Genomic DNA, 16,541 nt, shown 5'->3' on the forward strand with positions numbered 1-16,541 from the left:
AGACGAGGATCTGGGCGCAGTAAGAAAATGTCACAATACGTTTATCTGAAAAACTGGAACTATTTAGTTTGCTGGCATCTCAGCGTGACCGACACCATTAGTTTCTTTCCTTCGTTTCATCCCTCTGAAAACCTTGTCTTTGATTCTTAACCAGAAACCCAGACTGCGCTTAAGAGACGAGACAGACTTAAATTAAATTATGGAGTGATGTGAACTCAAACAGAGCATTAAGTGTTACTTATGTACAGAAATTACATCAAAAGGTAGCATTCGTCACGCTGCATGCTAATTACAGAATAGTATTGGGTACGAAAGAAACTTTTAAGAAGAAACTTGTGCATTTAGTGTTCCATGTTGCTCTGATAAACAGATAGTGGCCATTAAAGGACAGGAAACCTGGCAGAGACAGATAAAGCATCTCACGTTCTCTCTCTACATGCCCCTTTCCCTCTCTCTCTGTTCAGTTGATTATCTCTAAGATGGTTCTGTCTTTCTCCTTATCTGTCTTCCTCTCTGTCTCGTTCTGTCTCTGTCACCTGCTCTCTCTAGACACGAGTTGTTGGAAGAAGCCAGAAGAAAAGGGTTACCTTTTGCTCAGTGGGATGGTCCTACAGTTGTCGCGTGGTTGGAGGTGGGCAGTACAATGTTTTTTGCAATGAAATTTTTTTTATATAAATCTTATATATGTAAGATATATCTGAAAATTGGGCAAGACACACAAAACATATGCGAGTAATGACATCCAATTGCATCCATTTTCTAAAAGGCAGGTGTTGGTTAGAAGTGCTGGGTACATTATTTATTGTAATCCGTTACTGATTCTAAATTACATGACAAAAATGTAATGCTGAGGAAATGTGTGATTAAAGGTGGCCTGTGGTGGGATCCTGGGAATTATTTCTGTGTTTGTTCCATATAATAACACAGATTCTTTATTGTGCGATTAAGCTAGCTCCGGGGCTCTTTAATGGCAGCTAAATAAAGACCTGAGCTGTATCGACTCAACAGCACAACAGTTGCACATTGCATACTGAGATCAGTGTCTCCTAGAGTGATGCAATTGAAGTGTTTAGTGGTAGTAACATGGCTGCAATGTCTTTTGAGAAAGTAACTTATATGAGTTTGCTAAGATACAGTGTTAACATACAGTATTTTAATTAGCGGTTTATTGAAGTCATGTGAATATTTTCTTAAAAATTGAATGTACATCAGTGAATGTGAAGTAGAGAAGGAGATTTTGCCAGTATTCAGGTTTGTTTGTGGTCAGAACGGATCTGTTCACGTTTATCATTAGATGCAAAGCAATGGCACCATCTTGTGTTGAAGCTTGGACGATACTGCACAAGTCATTCTTTGTACTTACATTTTTTATATACATGTTTAATCATGCTTCAATGTGTGTGTTCAAAGCTGTGGCTAGGGATGCCAGCATGGTACGTCGCAGCTTGTCGTGCCAATGTAAAAAGCGGCGCTATCATGTCAGCCCTGTCGGACACCGAGATCCAGAGAGAGATCGGCATCAGCAATCCTCTGCACCGCCTCAAACTGCGCTTGGCCATCCAGGAGATGGTCTCGCTCACCAGCCCTTCGGCTCCCCCTACGTCTAGAACCGTGAGTGCACACGCACACACACACACACACACACAACCACCCTTGGTTTTCAGTAACATACATTTATAATTTACGAAAACAAAACCGCCCATTGGTTTCATCATTAGGAGTCTTGCATTGTTTGGCAAATACTGGGCCGCACCGGTTTAACTATAAATGTCAGTCACCATAGCCACTAAACCGATCGTCATCATCAGCTATTTTCAACCCATCCACAGCTTTATTTTGTTCCTTTGTCATGGTAATAGTGTTTTGCATCGATCGGAGAAACTGGAAACTTGACAGCTGATCTGGCATGGTATCATGTAATGATGAATTCACAGCACATCCCAGACGTCAAACTGTAGCTTGCGTATTTGAGGTTTTCTTTTCTTTCTGAAAGTTATTTTTATGCACTCCTTCTCAAAGCATCTCCTGATAAACTACTAACTACACAAAGTGTGGTGCACACTGGACAATTTTGTCCACACCTGGCCATCTGAGACAGATTTCATAGTTGTATTGTAAAAGACTAATTTTGTTCTAAGATAAAAAAAAAAAAAAAACATCGCACTTTTTTTTTTTTTTCACACAAAAGGACCATGACCAAAAAATTGCACAGTGTGTACGCAATTAATTTTGCACTTTCAAAGCAGTTGTGTCGTCTTCAGCCACAGTTCCTGTTCTGTCAGTCTGAACGACGGTTTAGGTGCATCCCAATTTATGTACTTATGCACCATTCCGTGCTGTTTTGTAGTGTAAATAGTGCGAATAGTGCATTTACACTGAAAATCCCCAAAAAAGAATATGCAATTGAAATACCCAGGTGATGCACTTAATTATCCGAAAAAACGAATTGTGTACTGTTGGAAACTTCAAGAACTCACATGTTTCAGCTTTAAATTGTAGCAGAGGGGAGGGGCTATCAGACGCTAATGTTAGGTGACAAAATAACCTTATAAATTTCATACACTACACAGTTGAGTGCATAAGTACATGGTGTATAAGTGCGTCATTTGGGACGCAACTTTCATCTCCCCTGATGTGCATTCAGTGTGCTCTCTGTATGCGTGTTTGTCTCAGGCCTTTGACTCTGTGGGCGGGCCTTGCTAATGATCTGACTGTGATGCTGTAACACTATTGGCTTACAGTGCTGCTGCTCTTCTTCTTTAACACTGCTTGCCCTTCCTGTCGGATTCATCTCTGGGGCCACCCACATAGCCGTCGGGTAATGTGTGGGTAACCCATGAGGAAATGGAGACCCTTGCCGCCCCCTCCAAAACGGTCAGTCACTTCATTCTTTTTAACTCTAACCAAACTAGGGTTGTTTTTTTCCCACATAATCCTTTGCTTACTCTTACTGACCCTTTTTGCTTTCACAGAATCAGGATGGAGCGTGAAAGTCGACATGAAATTGAAATCACCCTCATTTACTTTATTAGGACATGATCCTGATGTTACCGTGCACAATTGAAGCGGCTTCTGTTCTGAAACGATTCTTTTATCTGTTAGAGGATACAACAGTAATGGCAAATAACAAGAACAAAATAAAAGTTAAAGTTGGAATATATGTTATTGACTATCCAAATGCCTCCTCAAATATGAATTTATGGAAGTAAAGTGAGTCATGAATGCGGTTTCATGTCGACTGTGTCCCTAACTGGGCAGAGGAAGATTTCATTAATTCTTGACTGAATATATTTGAGCTTCAATAATCGACTCATATGTGCTTCTGTTACATCCATTGCTATGACCATTAGATGGGTGAACCAGCAGTGATAGAGGTCCTAATTTCCCATTGAACAGCTCTGAAAAAAGCGAGGCCGAACAGATGTAAAGTTCTCACATTCAAATCAAATGCATTCAGTCAAAAGAGAATAAAAGCAGCCTTGTTATTCTCCATTGAGCCTCATCATGGCCTCATACAATCATCACGGTTCACCCTCATCAGCATAACGATCACTAGGAACACGAGCGTGCAACGGAAAGTACAAGTACACCAAAGATGACCGCATGTCATGTATGTGATGTAGTTTGTGTGTGATGTATTGTGTTTGCATGTAGATTATTAGTTGAAGTCAAGCACTAGTTTCTTAGATTTTTTCATCCACTGTGAGCTGTTGCGTTACACGTTTAATAACATTTAAATGGATGCATGTACAATAAGGTGATCATGTGCAACGTGCGTGCTTTGAAAAGTTAACAAATGTACATATAGCGTAACATTTTTAAGGTGCACTCACTTTCTTGTGCTTCCATAGAAATCTCAGTCAGAGGAGGGGAGCTGGTCACAGGTGAGAGTGTAAAATCCACACAGAGCTACACTACTCATTTCTAACAGAAAACACGCATTAACAAACTATATAACAAACTTTAAAAAGCTATAACATACACTTATCCATTTCACTTGTTAAAATTCGGTCATTAATTACTCACCTCATTAATTCCAAACCTGTAAGACATTTGTTCATTTTTGGAGCACAAATTAAGATATTTTTGATGAAATCCGAGAGCTTTCTGACCCTGCATAGACAGCAATGCAACTACCACATTTAAGGTCCAGAAAGGTATTAAGGACATCGTTAAAATAGTCCACGTGACATCAGTGGTTCAAATAATAAATGAGCACAAAATTAGCACGATATTTGAAGGATGGTGTGACATTGAAGTTTAGAGTAATGGCTCCTGGAAATTCAGCTTTGCCATCCCAGGAAAGAATTTGGTTTAAAAATAGATTTAATATATTAAAATGGCAAACAGCTATTTTAAACAGCAGTAATGTTTCACAGTATTATTGTTTGTGCACATATCATTTAGACATTGGCATACGGGGACATGAACCACGAGTGGATCGGGAACGTGTGGCTGCTCAGTCTAGGTCTACCTCAGTACCGCAGCTACTTCATGGAGTGTTTGGTGGACGCACGCATGCTGGACCACCTCACCAAGAAGGACCTCCGAGTGCATTTAAAAATGGTGGACAGCTTTCACAGGTCAGTAGTCCATTGGTCTCCAAGCATTGCTATAAATTCTTTTGATTTGATTAATTAAATTTGCGCTATCTTGACCTAACTTGCCTTGATTGTAATATGAATGTATCATTAAAATGTACTAATTGACACATGATCAAATTTGCAACAGAACCAGTCTTCAGTATGGCATCATGTGCCTGAAGAAGCTCAACTACGACAGGAAGGAGCTGGAGAGACGCAGAGAGAGCAGCCAGCACGAGATAAGAGGTAGGCCGAAGCTGCTTGGAAACCCTCCTAGGGCTGTGATAATCCATGAACGTAAACACATGTTATGATTTCGCGTGCATATTTACGCAGATGTGCTGGTGTGGACTAACGAGCGTGTGATTCGCTGGGTCCAGAGCATCGGTCTCCGTGACTACGCCAACATCCTGTTAGAGAGCGGCGTGCACGGGGCACTCGTAGCGCTCGATGACAACTTTGACTACAGCAGCCTGGCCCTGCTGCTGCAGATCCCCAACCAAAACACTCAGGTACATGTCCATCCAGCCATCTGTCCCTCCACACACATACACACACTCTTTACAGTTAAGGTGGTTTCACGCCAAGCGTGATGAGGAAAAAAGCGAGGTGAATCGCCGACGAAGGGTGATTTCACACCAGTAGCGAAACGATTCATCGCCTTCTGCTAATTCACGCCTGCATGCTAGGTGGCGCCAACCAGCAATGCATTTTTCCTCAGATTTGTATCTCTTATATGGTCTGCTGCTCAATATATACATCATCATTAAATTAAGATAAAGTTTGTTTCTGACCAGAAACACAAACAATCCATAATTCCTACAAGAATACATCTTAAAATACAAATAGAGCTACAATTAGCATTAAGCTACATTTGAAAATTGTGATTGTTTTTTGCCTAAAACCCACTTTAAACCATCATCGAGTGGATATAATAACTTCCAATTGAGTTCTAAAGTGGATTTTTATTTTATAATAGGCAGACATGCACTATTTGTATGTTTTATAATGGATTGAGCGCGACACCGGCTTATTATTTTTCATAAACATCCTTTACAGTTATGAAAAAGATCATAAAAGATCATCGGGGGAATCGATACACATGATGAAAAAAAAATAAAACTTTTTTTTTGTGCTGCGAATGACTGCGCCTGGTGTGAATAGCTCCATAGGAATCTGTTGTTTCGATTTAAAAGCATCATTGCGCCAAACATTCATGCCAAATCTTTGCATTCGGTGTGAAAAGGACTTTACAGTAACCCGTTCATTTGGAGGTATTAATGCTGAATTAATGAATTCTTTTCTACAGGCTAGACAAATTCTGGAAAGAGAGTACAACAATCTGCTGGCGCTGGGAACGGAGAGAAGATTAGATGAGGTGAATCACTAGTTTCTTACGTTTTGTGTAGAACCGAACAGTCGACAGTGGTTCCATTCCAAATGTTAAGCGACTCGCACTGCCTACATACTGTAGCCAGTGTCATGAAGGAAGCAGAACTTCAAAAACGAGTGATTGTGAACGGTCAGTTTTCAGTCAATTGCTCCCACACAAAACTCAAGAAGGCTCAATTGAAAATTGATTTGAATAGAGATTTGCTTGTTACTAAACTGTGACATACTAGTCAGTTGGCGTAAAAAAAGGTTAGAGTGAAAATTGTATCAGAATGTTTTGTCTTTAACAAGGCACTAACGCTTTAGTATAGAGACCAATTCTCAATATTAACTATAGTTGTTTATTACTATTATTAAAATATTGGCTGTTTGTTAGTGCTTATAAAGCACATATTCTGCACTTCCCTAATCCTACCCAATACCTAAACTTAACAACTACTTTAACTATTAATAAGCAGCAAATTAGGAGTTTGAGGCAAAAGTTAATACGAGAATTAGGCCCTTAACCTTGGCTGTTGGATGATTATTTTTTGTTCTGGAACAGTAAAAGTGTAGCCTTTAAGTGCAACACAAGTTTCAATTTCATTTAGATCTTATTTATTTATAAATTTGTCTTTGATGATAGTTAGTATAATGAAATACAAACACTTTTTAAATTCAAGTAAAACTGTACACTTACAGTACATAATCCATATGTTATAATACATCATGATAATAACCAAGGGAATTTATCATGATGTATATAGGCCATCCAGTGAAAAAATAAAACTAACATGACTGTCAGGTTAAAATCAGTGAGTGATTTTATGGTGGTGATAGTTATGAGTTACTCGTGGGATGGCTTTGGTGGTTTATAGCATCACTCCTTTATTTCTGTTTGTTCATTCATTTATTTATTAACAAACTATATAACATTTATTTATTTATATATATATACACACCATTTTCTTCTTTCCTATTTTATTTTGAGCATGAACAGCCAACATTTTTGGGAAAGCTTGTTAGAGTTCAATTATTCCTTTTTTTTAATATAGAACTAGCATCAATCAAACAGCAAAGCTAAAGGCATGTATGTAGTGTTATGTAATTAATTGCAGCAATAAGACAATTTAATGTCAAAAAGCACTTTGGACTAAATCTGCGTCTGGACCATCCATAGTGCGACGAGAAAGACTTCCGAGGGCCGTCGTGGAGGAGGCAGTTTCCTCGGCGAGACATCCACGGGATAAGCATGATGCCCGGCTCAGCAGAGACCCTGCCCGCCGGCTTTCGCCTCACTGCCACCTCCGCACACTCACGCAGACTGCCACCAGAGGGTGAGACGCGCACAGTACCGTTCAGAGCAGATATTCACAAACACGGTCCAAAGAGTTTGAAAGCAGTGTGAGACACAAGCTGTGTTTGGGATGGGATAGCGGCATTGCGTTTACTGCTAACTAGATATGTTTTTAAGCAATATGAGAAACCGTATACTGATTTGGAAAAAAAAAATGTGGAGTAGATAATCCAATATAGGAAAAGAGCATATACCGTGCTCAGAAATGTCTCTTTTGTACATTGAAGACTGGATGACCTATCCCATTAATAAATATTTAGGCAAATACAGTATGTAATGAGGGTATTTTATACAGAATTTCTTTTCAAAAGTGAAACATAGTACGAGTAGCATGGTGTAACATCATTCCAAATATAGCTGTTACACACAGACTTCACCACAAGAGGATCAGACAGAAGTAGCAGATATGTGACACTGGACCACAAAACCAGTCATAAGTCGCACGGGTATATTTGTAGCAATAGCCAGCAATTCCCTCATTGTATGGGTCAAAATTATACATTTTTCTTTTATGCCAAAAATCATTAGGATATTAAGTAGAGATCATGTTCCATGAAGATATTTTGTAAATTTCCTACCGTAAATATCAAAACTTAATTTTTAATTAGTGATATGCATTGCTAAGGACTTAATTTGGACATTTTTAAAGGTGATTTTCTTAATATTTCGATATTTTTTTTTTGCACCCTCAGATTCCAGATTTTCAAATAGCCATATCTCAGCCAAATAATGTCCTATCCTAATAAACCATACATCAAGCTTTTTTTTATTCAACTTTCAGATGATGTATAAATCTTAATTTTTGCAAAGAAAAAAAAAAAAACCCTTATGACTGGTTTTGTGGTCCAGGGTCACATATATACTGTATACACACACACAGACACACTTGGTTGACTGTGTTTCTGTTGTTTTTTTCTTCTGGACTGCTGCTGGGTAGTCCTGTATGAGACGATGGACGACAGTCCTGACGACATGTATTTGGACTGGTTTCAAGGTCAGACACGACAGAGCCTCCAACCGTGTGACATTCCCGACCCCATCTCTACAGTGCAGTGTACTCGTACCCCCTTGAGTGGTCTCAGTTTGTCCCACCCTTAACTGTCAGATATAACCAGCAGGTGGATGCAAAGAGAGATTTGGAGCGACCTTACGCCAAGCGATTAGCATTCTGGCCTTCTGCAGACATCAGAATCGAGAGGTGAAATATGGTGGTCATTGCGTATCAGCAATAAATACAGTAGGTTATGGAAACAGTAGGGGCAGGGACAGGAACAGCAGGGACAGGAATTCACATGGCAAGATTTAAAGGGGTGTTTGATTGCGATTTCACTTTTTTGTAATGTTGCTGTTTGAGCATGAACAATATCTACAAAGTTACGATGCTGAAAGTTCAATGCAAACGGATATATGGTCTTTTAAAATTTTAATGGCTACAAAAAAACGGCTCGTAGGGACTATGAGTTACTTCCAGGGTTCGTGACATCACAAACCCTGCTCCCGGGAACATGCAACGAAGGGGGCGAGGCCTTGCTGTGCTGCTTTAGAAAAGAGGAAGTGTTGCTGCCATGCCGTCAAAACTAGGGGTGCATGAAAAACTTTTCATACATTAATCGCGATTCTGTCTTCTAACGATTCAAATGGATTCACAAGTTTCAAAATCAGTGTTCTAAAGCAGTGGTTCTTAATCCTGTTCCTCGCGTCCCCTGCTCTGCATCTCTCTCTCTGATTCAGGTCATTAACTCAGCTCCAATAATGAACTGATCCAATGATACAGTTTCTGTAGACAGACAGATATTTTTCACAAAGGTATGAGAAGCGCTAAACGTGTGGTTGCCGTACTGTATTAAGTCTTTAATTAGGATATAACCGTATATTAAAAGCTAACAGAAGCAGTAGCATTTACAAATAACAGCCTATTTAAAAGTATGGGTTAGGTATTTGTGGTATGTGCTTGTACTGGATTTGCAGTCAGTGTGAGTATTTGGTGCTCATCTGAGAGTCACTGAATGCGGGGAAAACATATTTCATTGTCCTGTCTGTGAACTGAAGATACTTTTGGGAAGCGGTCACACATAGCTATTGTTCTTGTGTTTGTTTGTGAATGTGCCTATTTTTCCAAAGTAGTATTTACAGGAGGAATTAAGTTTTAACTGCATTTCTATCCTTTCCGGCCGGGAAGCGGCGTGTCAATGCGAGTCCATCCAGTTGCTAAGGAAAATGATCCCTCTCCTCCACGTGTGTAAATCTTGGGTACCAACAGCATTGCTTAGCATTCCTGATCAACAATGTGTTGTGAGATTAACAAATGTGCATTATGTCCCCCTGAGAAAAAAAAAGCGAATGTGTTTTTCTACAGCAGTAGATTTCAATTGCATTTGCCCATAAGTGTCCTGAGAAGAGGATGCTGTGCCGTGATTCCAGGTTGAAGAGAGTTTGTGTTCCATTCAAAGGGTACTAAAATGTGTAGGAAAAGGTTGCAGGCCATGGTGTGGCGCAAATCTGTGAATGAATGTTGTTTGTTCTCTTTCATTGTCTGTTGTTGATTTTGTGTCTTGTAGATGTTTTGTGGCGAGATGAGGGCAGAGGCGTTTGTCCTGTGATGATAGATCTTGCTGGAGTTTCTCTGTGTTGTGGCGATAAATCTTACAGGCGAACGGCCAGTTGTATACAAGTTTCTAAAAGGTGCGTGTCACTTGAACAGGGTTAAGAAACTGCCTGTCCTCTGGTGGAATGTGTGTCGTCTTGGTCTTTGACCCCATATGTAGTATTGATTGAAAGCAGTGTTTTTTTGTTGTTTTTGTTTGCTGGATAATGCCTCTATTGTGAATGAGGTTAGTGAACGTGTATTACTTTGGAATAACTGTGTGAAGTTCTTGGTTTGGTATTAGTGTTGTGTTTTTTTTCTGTTGAGGAGGACAGGCCATATGGGTGAAGTATTTGACATGAGCACCTGCCCAAGTGGTAGTGCAAGTATTAGGTTGTAACAGCATGGGGCAGGGGGCTTACTCTTACTCTATGGGAGTTGGCCCATAGTCAGATGGTGAATGGATGCGTCAAGTAGTTGAGGTGACGTAAGTAAAGTAACCTTGGTTTTTGGAGAATGGGAGTATGGTATGTCGCTATATTTGTGTTCTTGCAGTAGCATGGAGCAGATTTAGTGGGAATGATTTATGGAGGAGTGGCAGTGCTATATATGTATATGAGATGTGGTTGTTTTTGTTTCTTGATTGATGTGGTGTTTGTTTCTGTCTTAGGAAGGTGAGGGACCTGTGATTGGTCTGTCCAGTGACAGATATAGTCTTGTTGGTGCTTAAGGGTGGATGAATGGGCTGTAGTAGTTGTCAAGATGGTGACGTGAGAAAACCGGTTAGAAATGTGTGCCGAGATTGTTGAATGGAGTGGTTGGAATGATGCAGAGGGCTGTGCATTGTCTAGCTGGCTTAGATCTCAGAAATCATACACAGGTTAAGCATGTAATTTAGTTTGGAGGCAGCCTTTTTGACAGGAAATGTGGCTCGATTGAAATCCCTGGGAAGTAGGGGAGCGAGTCAGCAGAGTTCCCTGAGGAAGTCCAGGGTTTAGCTGGTGCGCTTGAGTGCAAGCTTCCACACTGTAAAAAAAGCTACGGTAAAAACCTGTTACATGGTTAACGGAAAGTTCCTGTAAAATATACAGGGAAAAAACGTAAACTGACGTTCCCAGAATTCCCTGCGTTCCATTTCAAATTCTGTTTGAATTTGACGTTTTTTCTTTGAAATAACTTGTTTCTTCTTATCAGTTATGTTTATTAGGGTTGTATGTTACATCTAATGTTGTTAAATTAATGTTTATAGCATATTTCAGTTTAATGAGTCTCACCATGATGGTGTTTAGTGCTTGTGTGAATGACACTGTGCACCTTCTGAATATGCTATTGTTTAAAAGTTGCTTGTGACGAGTTTTGGCTCATCATGTGACTTTCTCATCATCACCTGCATTTGGTGGATATCAGTGTATTTCAAAGGAACAAAACAGATTTCAGTACTTTAAAAGGTTGGTATATTAAGATTATATCAGTTAAAGAAATTACGGTATTTAACTGTAAATTTAAGTTAAAACCTAAAACGTTGCTACCGTATTTTTACCGTAAATTTTACGGAATTTGTTTTACAGTGCAGGATCTGGCAGAAAGGTAGAAGAAAAGTTAGTGAGCAGTATCGCAGGTGTAAACTAGTTAGCGGTTGGCTGGGTTGTGCTAATTAGTGGTTTGGTTGAGTTGTTGTGCAAGTTGGTTTGTGTAAGCCAGCCACCATGTAGCAGTTGTTGTGGAGTGGAAATCCAAAAGCTGTGTGAGAGTACCTTGAAAGGTGTTGGCATGAAGGAGCTTGCTGGAGACCAGGAGGATTCCATGGCCTGAAAGCGAGATGAAGTTGTCAAGGTGTTAGTAGCTGTGAAAGCAAAGAGCAAGCTGAGGGAAGAAGAAAACAAGAGGGTACTGTGCCGCGTCCGCTCTCGTCGTCTGCTGGTCGAGCAGGTCTTTACACAAGCCGGTCTTCACACGACAGCTGCCGCACGATGGCTGCCGCTCCAGGGAAAAGGTCTGCTTACATAGCTCCTTCGCTGCCATCCGCAGCTGACGCCTCTCTGCATTTGACCAATCGCGAGTTACGCGCAGTCACGTGACACTCAGCAACAGCTTTTCCTCGTTACCAATTAAAAACCTTGACACCTACACAACCACAAACGTCTCTGCCTCCTCTCTAACAACAACCAATCCGGCTAGCCTCATGTGACCGACTGCTTCACTACTACTGTTCTTGCCCCACTGTTCAGGCAAACAGTACGTTCATCATTGTGAGCTCACCATGTATCTCATGTATACAGATGAGCAGTGTTTTATTCATGTTGCCCTTTAACACCTTTCCCCAGTGTTGCTGGATCTTCCTCTATTCTGTGTGTGGATATTAACCGCTTAAACACCTCACTGACGGACTTACTAACAGTCTCATTGTTTTCCACATTGTGCTCTACTTGTTTCTGCTGCATGCTGAAAACCCTGTATGCAAAATCCAAATATGTGGGAGGGATTCACCTTCTCCACAATCATCTAGATCAGGGGTGTCCAAACTCGGTCCTGGAGGCCCTCCAGGACCGAGTTTGGACACCCCTGATCTAGATAATTCTTTGCAGTCATTGGGATTGAATATTGTTCATTTCAAACTAACTCCAAGACAATAAATACCTACTTACACAAATCAAACCATTTGTCTCAATTCATCCTACATGGCATAAGCAGCCTTTTCTACAGCTACTTAGTTTTTAGGGACCCAACAAACTACTTGCAAGCATGTCATATCTCTCCCTCACTCTCACACACACAGAGAGAGACAGACAGACACAGAGGCAACCAGGAAACTAGGCCATAATAGAGTGACTCAACACTCAAAAAACAACTGCACCACCCTAACAAATCAAACTATTGCCCACCTCTTCAGTCTACTTGAATTAGAGGAATGTACATTCAGTACATGGTTCCATGTTGAACATCTGATTTACACATCAGGAAAACACACATCACTCCATTCACTGCGTTAACAAAACTCCACAGCCACTTTAACATGAATGGATGGATGGATATACAGACAAATGACTCCCAAAAGATTCACTTGCTGCATATCGTTGTTTCCGTGCAGTTGGACCATCGGCGGTACAGCGTCTGGACAGCTCCACTGTGAGGACCTACTCTTGCTGAGAGAACATCAATACTATAAGCTGTGAGTCTCACACCTGTGCTTAACTAAACTCCTTTTCAGCCTTAGTATGTTCGCTGCACCTCTCCTCTGTTCAAAACAAAGCAATTATTTCAATAAACAACACTTTTTAATTGAACTAAAGTCCCTCACTCAATCAAATACATTTGCTCAACAGCATTTCAGATGAGCCACATCTGCAGGCCAACTGCCATTACGCTTTTATTACATGTAGCTACAACTTCATCCACCTGCAACACTACTCGCACTGCTACAAGTCATCTAGACAGCTTTACACGTACATTACAAACTACAATACTTTTAAACCCCATCTTACACTCACTCTTGCACTTGCATATTAAGAGTATTATGTTTGCTGAAATGAAAACAAACCCTAGAGGTGTTCTTTGAATGACAAATTAAAAAACAATCCAACCCATCAAACTATCTAATAATTTGGAATGGGAACAGTTGCTACTGTCCAATTTTGGCTAACCACAATACTTAGTGCAATTGGGAAACAAACCCCTTTATCATAAAATGCCACTGTTCTTCAAACAAACCCTTCATTCCCACCCAACTATAGCACAAATCCACAATTGGACGTGTGCGTATCACAACGGCTCATTCACAGAGCTAGCCTGACAATCCAACTCCATGGATGGCCGTTGCAAGTGCTATCATGCAACATAAACAGTTGTGCTCTGTGCAATGACGGGACAGTTTTACACCTGTGACTTGCAAAAGCACATTTTGCTATGCCTTGACATGTTGCCTTGTCGTAGCAAAGCAAGACGGTCTAAAGACTGAAAGATTCTAACAATCAAATCCCCTTACAAGCAAAAAGCTTACCGTCTCAACTAATCACCACATCTTACCTTCTACTAATCCCACAACTTTTCACTTTAAATTACCAACCTTGCCTGTTTCATATACACATAAACTGCCACAGCCGCTTCTACAACATCATCCGATCTTCTCTTCTGTTTCGCTTCTTTCAGAGTCGTACCTTAAAGTTGGCCTGAACAAACAATTCCAACGAGTCACACTGCCAAGAGAACAACAGAAGCCACAGGGCAAGGAGGCGGGGGTCGAGTCTGCTCTGTGCCAGACCAGCCGAGGCATCGACCTGGGTGTCCGCCGCAGGCGCCGTCGTTCTCTCGCTCCTTCTGTCTTTCACGCCACACGGCTCCTTCGGCTTAAGTACTGTGTATTTCTTCTACAGGGGATGTGTAGGTTCAAATGTAAATCACTATAAATAAAGTTGTTTTATATATAAATACATAAATATAAATAAATATATATGCATACACACACATCTGTATAAAAAGATCACACGTTCAGAGTTTGTGCACATTGTGTCCTTTAACGTCATGGTCTTAAACTATGCTGCTGTTCAACTTTTTTGCCTACGCCCCAGAGATACTTTGGACATACTGTTATTTTTTAGGCATTCGGTTATGCGTTTTGAGGCCTGTCGCAGTCTGCCAATTGGAAGCACCTCCACCAAAAGCTACACGTACCCGTCAGCGTCTACGTCATGCCAGTTACTCGCTCGTGCCTCTATAGAGCCTGGTATATACATCTGCTCCAGGTGCGGGTCTGACATAAACCTGAAAGAAACGCACCTACTTGTCCACAAACATGTAGGATTTGGTGAAATGGCATTCACAAGCCTTTCACATATTAGCCTACCTTGTGAAAAATATCACCTGTTCATCGTAAATTCATAAACTAGATCGTGAAAAGCAAGTAGCTACTAAATACAAGATAATATATCATTTTGCGTTAAATTGTGAGAAACTACCACTCCTGAAAGACACTACAGAAAAACAATTCTTACAGCACTGATACTTTCAGGAGCCTTAATACCTATTTTTCATCCACTTGACATTCATTTATTCGTTCATCGAGCAATCTGTTCAAACACGTGCTTATAACTTTAGGGGGTTTGCAAAAATGTTCGCCAATCGATCCTTCACGGTAAGGCGTATTGAAGAACACGAGTATTTGGATATTCTCTCATGTGTACGCGCATTTCTTATTGTTTGGTTAGAAAGAATGTAAAACGCCAATTGTTTCCCATTGTTAGTAGCACAAAATTGTACCGCCAGAGTACGCATTGTATTCGTCGCGATGCGGACCGCTCGTCTCGGAGTACGAAACGCAAATCTCTCGCCACACCCGTTGCCGACAGGCTGGCCTCCCCAGGTGAAAAACAAGTACACTTCCATAATGTACTTAAAGTGCTCTATTTTCACGCACTAATTTTGTACTTAATATATTATAAATGATCCATTAGGACTTCTTAAGATAAACTTAAGATCATCTAAGTGTACTCAACTGTGCTATTTTTGAGACACCATGAATATGAACTAAAATGCACTTTTAACAGACTATCATTGTATTTAAAAAATTTATTTAGCTATCACTTATAGTACACTTGATTGTACAAGTGAATAAAAGATGGGTTCAAGTGTACTATAAGTGATAGCTTAATACATTTTTTAAATACAATGATAGTCTGTTAAAAGTGCATTTTAGTTCATATTCATGGTGTCTCAAAATAGCACAGTTGAGTACACTTAGATGATCTTAAGTTCATCTTAAGAAGTAATAAAAAGTATAATTTTTAGTATATTAAGTACAAAATTAGTGCGCGAAAATAGAGCACTTTAAGTACATTATGGTACATTATGGAAGTGCACTTGTTTTTCACCTGGGTCGTCTCGAGAGCGTCCGACCGCCTTTCGTTAGAACAAATTGCTAAAGGACAGGCTTAGCTCGTAGTGAACGTAGACTTACTTGCTGTGACTTACTTTGGTGTAAAAATGTTTCTGTTCGGGACGCGGGGACGTCTGTTGTACGCCCTCCGCCTCCCGTCTTTTGGTTATATCAGACACTTCGACGGTTTGTACATCCCTGTTTTGCACGCGCAGAGAATCATTTTATTTTGTGTCCATTTTTTATTTATTACTGATTGTATTTTGGTCAAAACTATGTGGTGATCAAACAACTTTTCATTGTCAATAAAAAATTTGTCAAATAGGTTTGCTTTAGACCAATCAGTGTCACAATGTTTTTACAATGCATCTCCTCGAGCTGACGCTACACTAGAGCTACAATACATGCCATTACATTTCACCATAGTCATAGTTTAGTGTGTCAAGGTGAATCTCACAAAAACTGTCAACAGCGTGTCCGGGTTATATGTAACCAATCAGAATGAGGGAAAATAGCATTTTACTTAATGCTGGGTACACACCACAAGATATTCAGGCTGATTTTGGGCCGATTTCTCCCCTTCTGACAATCCTAGGTAATGTCCCGATTATCTTGGTGGTTCTAAAGATTATCTCATCAGATTTTCCTGTGGTGTGAGGTGTGTTAAGAGTGACTGAATCTACTTGGAATAACGTCGGAGGCGCCCCGATCACGAATCATAAATATTCAACATGTTGAATATTTACAATCAGAAATCCTGATGTGTGGGGGGAACCC

General features: G+C 40.3%; 1 protein-coding gene across 5 annotated transcripts in view; it reads left to right on the forward strand.

The window, feature by feature from the left end:
• Window positions 1–14,325, forward strand: part of LOC306861420 (liprin-alpha-2-like) — a 46,951-nt gene extending 32,626 nt beyond the window's left edge. For 2 of the 5 annotated variants that reach the window (XM_079403660.1, XM_079403663.1), the window contains 10 exons: window positions 550–631; window positions 1,411–1,611; window positions 3,852–3,884; window positions 4,408–4,583; window positions 4,732–4,829; window positions 4,920–5,095; window positions 5,893–5,961; window positions 7,135–7,291; window positions 12,984–13,064; window positions 14,042–14,157. In XM_079403660.1, coding sequence (XP_079259786.1) covers window positions 550–631; window positions 1,411–1,611; window positions 3,852–3,884; window positions 4,408–4,583; window positions 4,732–4,829; window positions 4,920–5,095; window positions 5,893–5,961; window positions 7,135–7,291; window positions 12,984–13,042 — 1,051 coding nt within the window. In that variant the 3' untranslated portion in view covers window positions 13,043–13,064; window positions 14,042–14,157. Of the gene's footprint in view, window positions 1–549; window positions 632–1,410; window positions 1,612–3,851; window positions 3,885–4,407; window positions 4,584–4,731; window positions 4,830–4,919; window positions 5,096–5,892; window positions 5,962–7,134; window positions 8,118–12,983; window positions 13,065–14,041 lie in introns of those variants that run through there. The other 3 variants (XM_079403659.1, XM_079403661.1, XM_079403662.1) reach the window with 2 other exon arrangements.
• Window positions 14,326–16,541: the final 2,216 nt, after the last annotated feature.

Source organism: Barbus barbus, assembly GCF_936440315.1.
Source record: "Barbus barbus genome assembly, chromosome: 42".
In the NCBI taxonomy this organism is placed as follows: domain Eukaryota; kingdom Metazoa; phylum Chordata; class Actinopteri; order Cypriniformes; family Cyprinidae; genus Barbus; species Barbus barbus.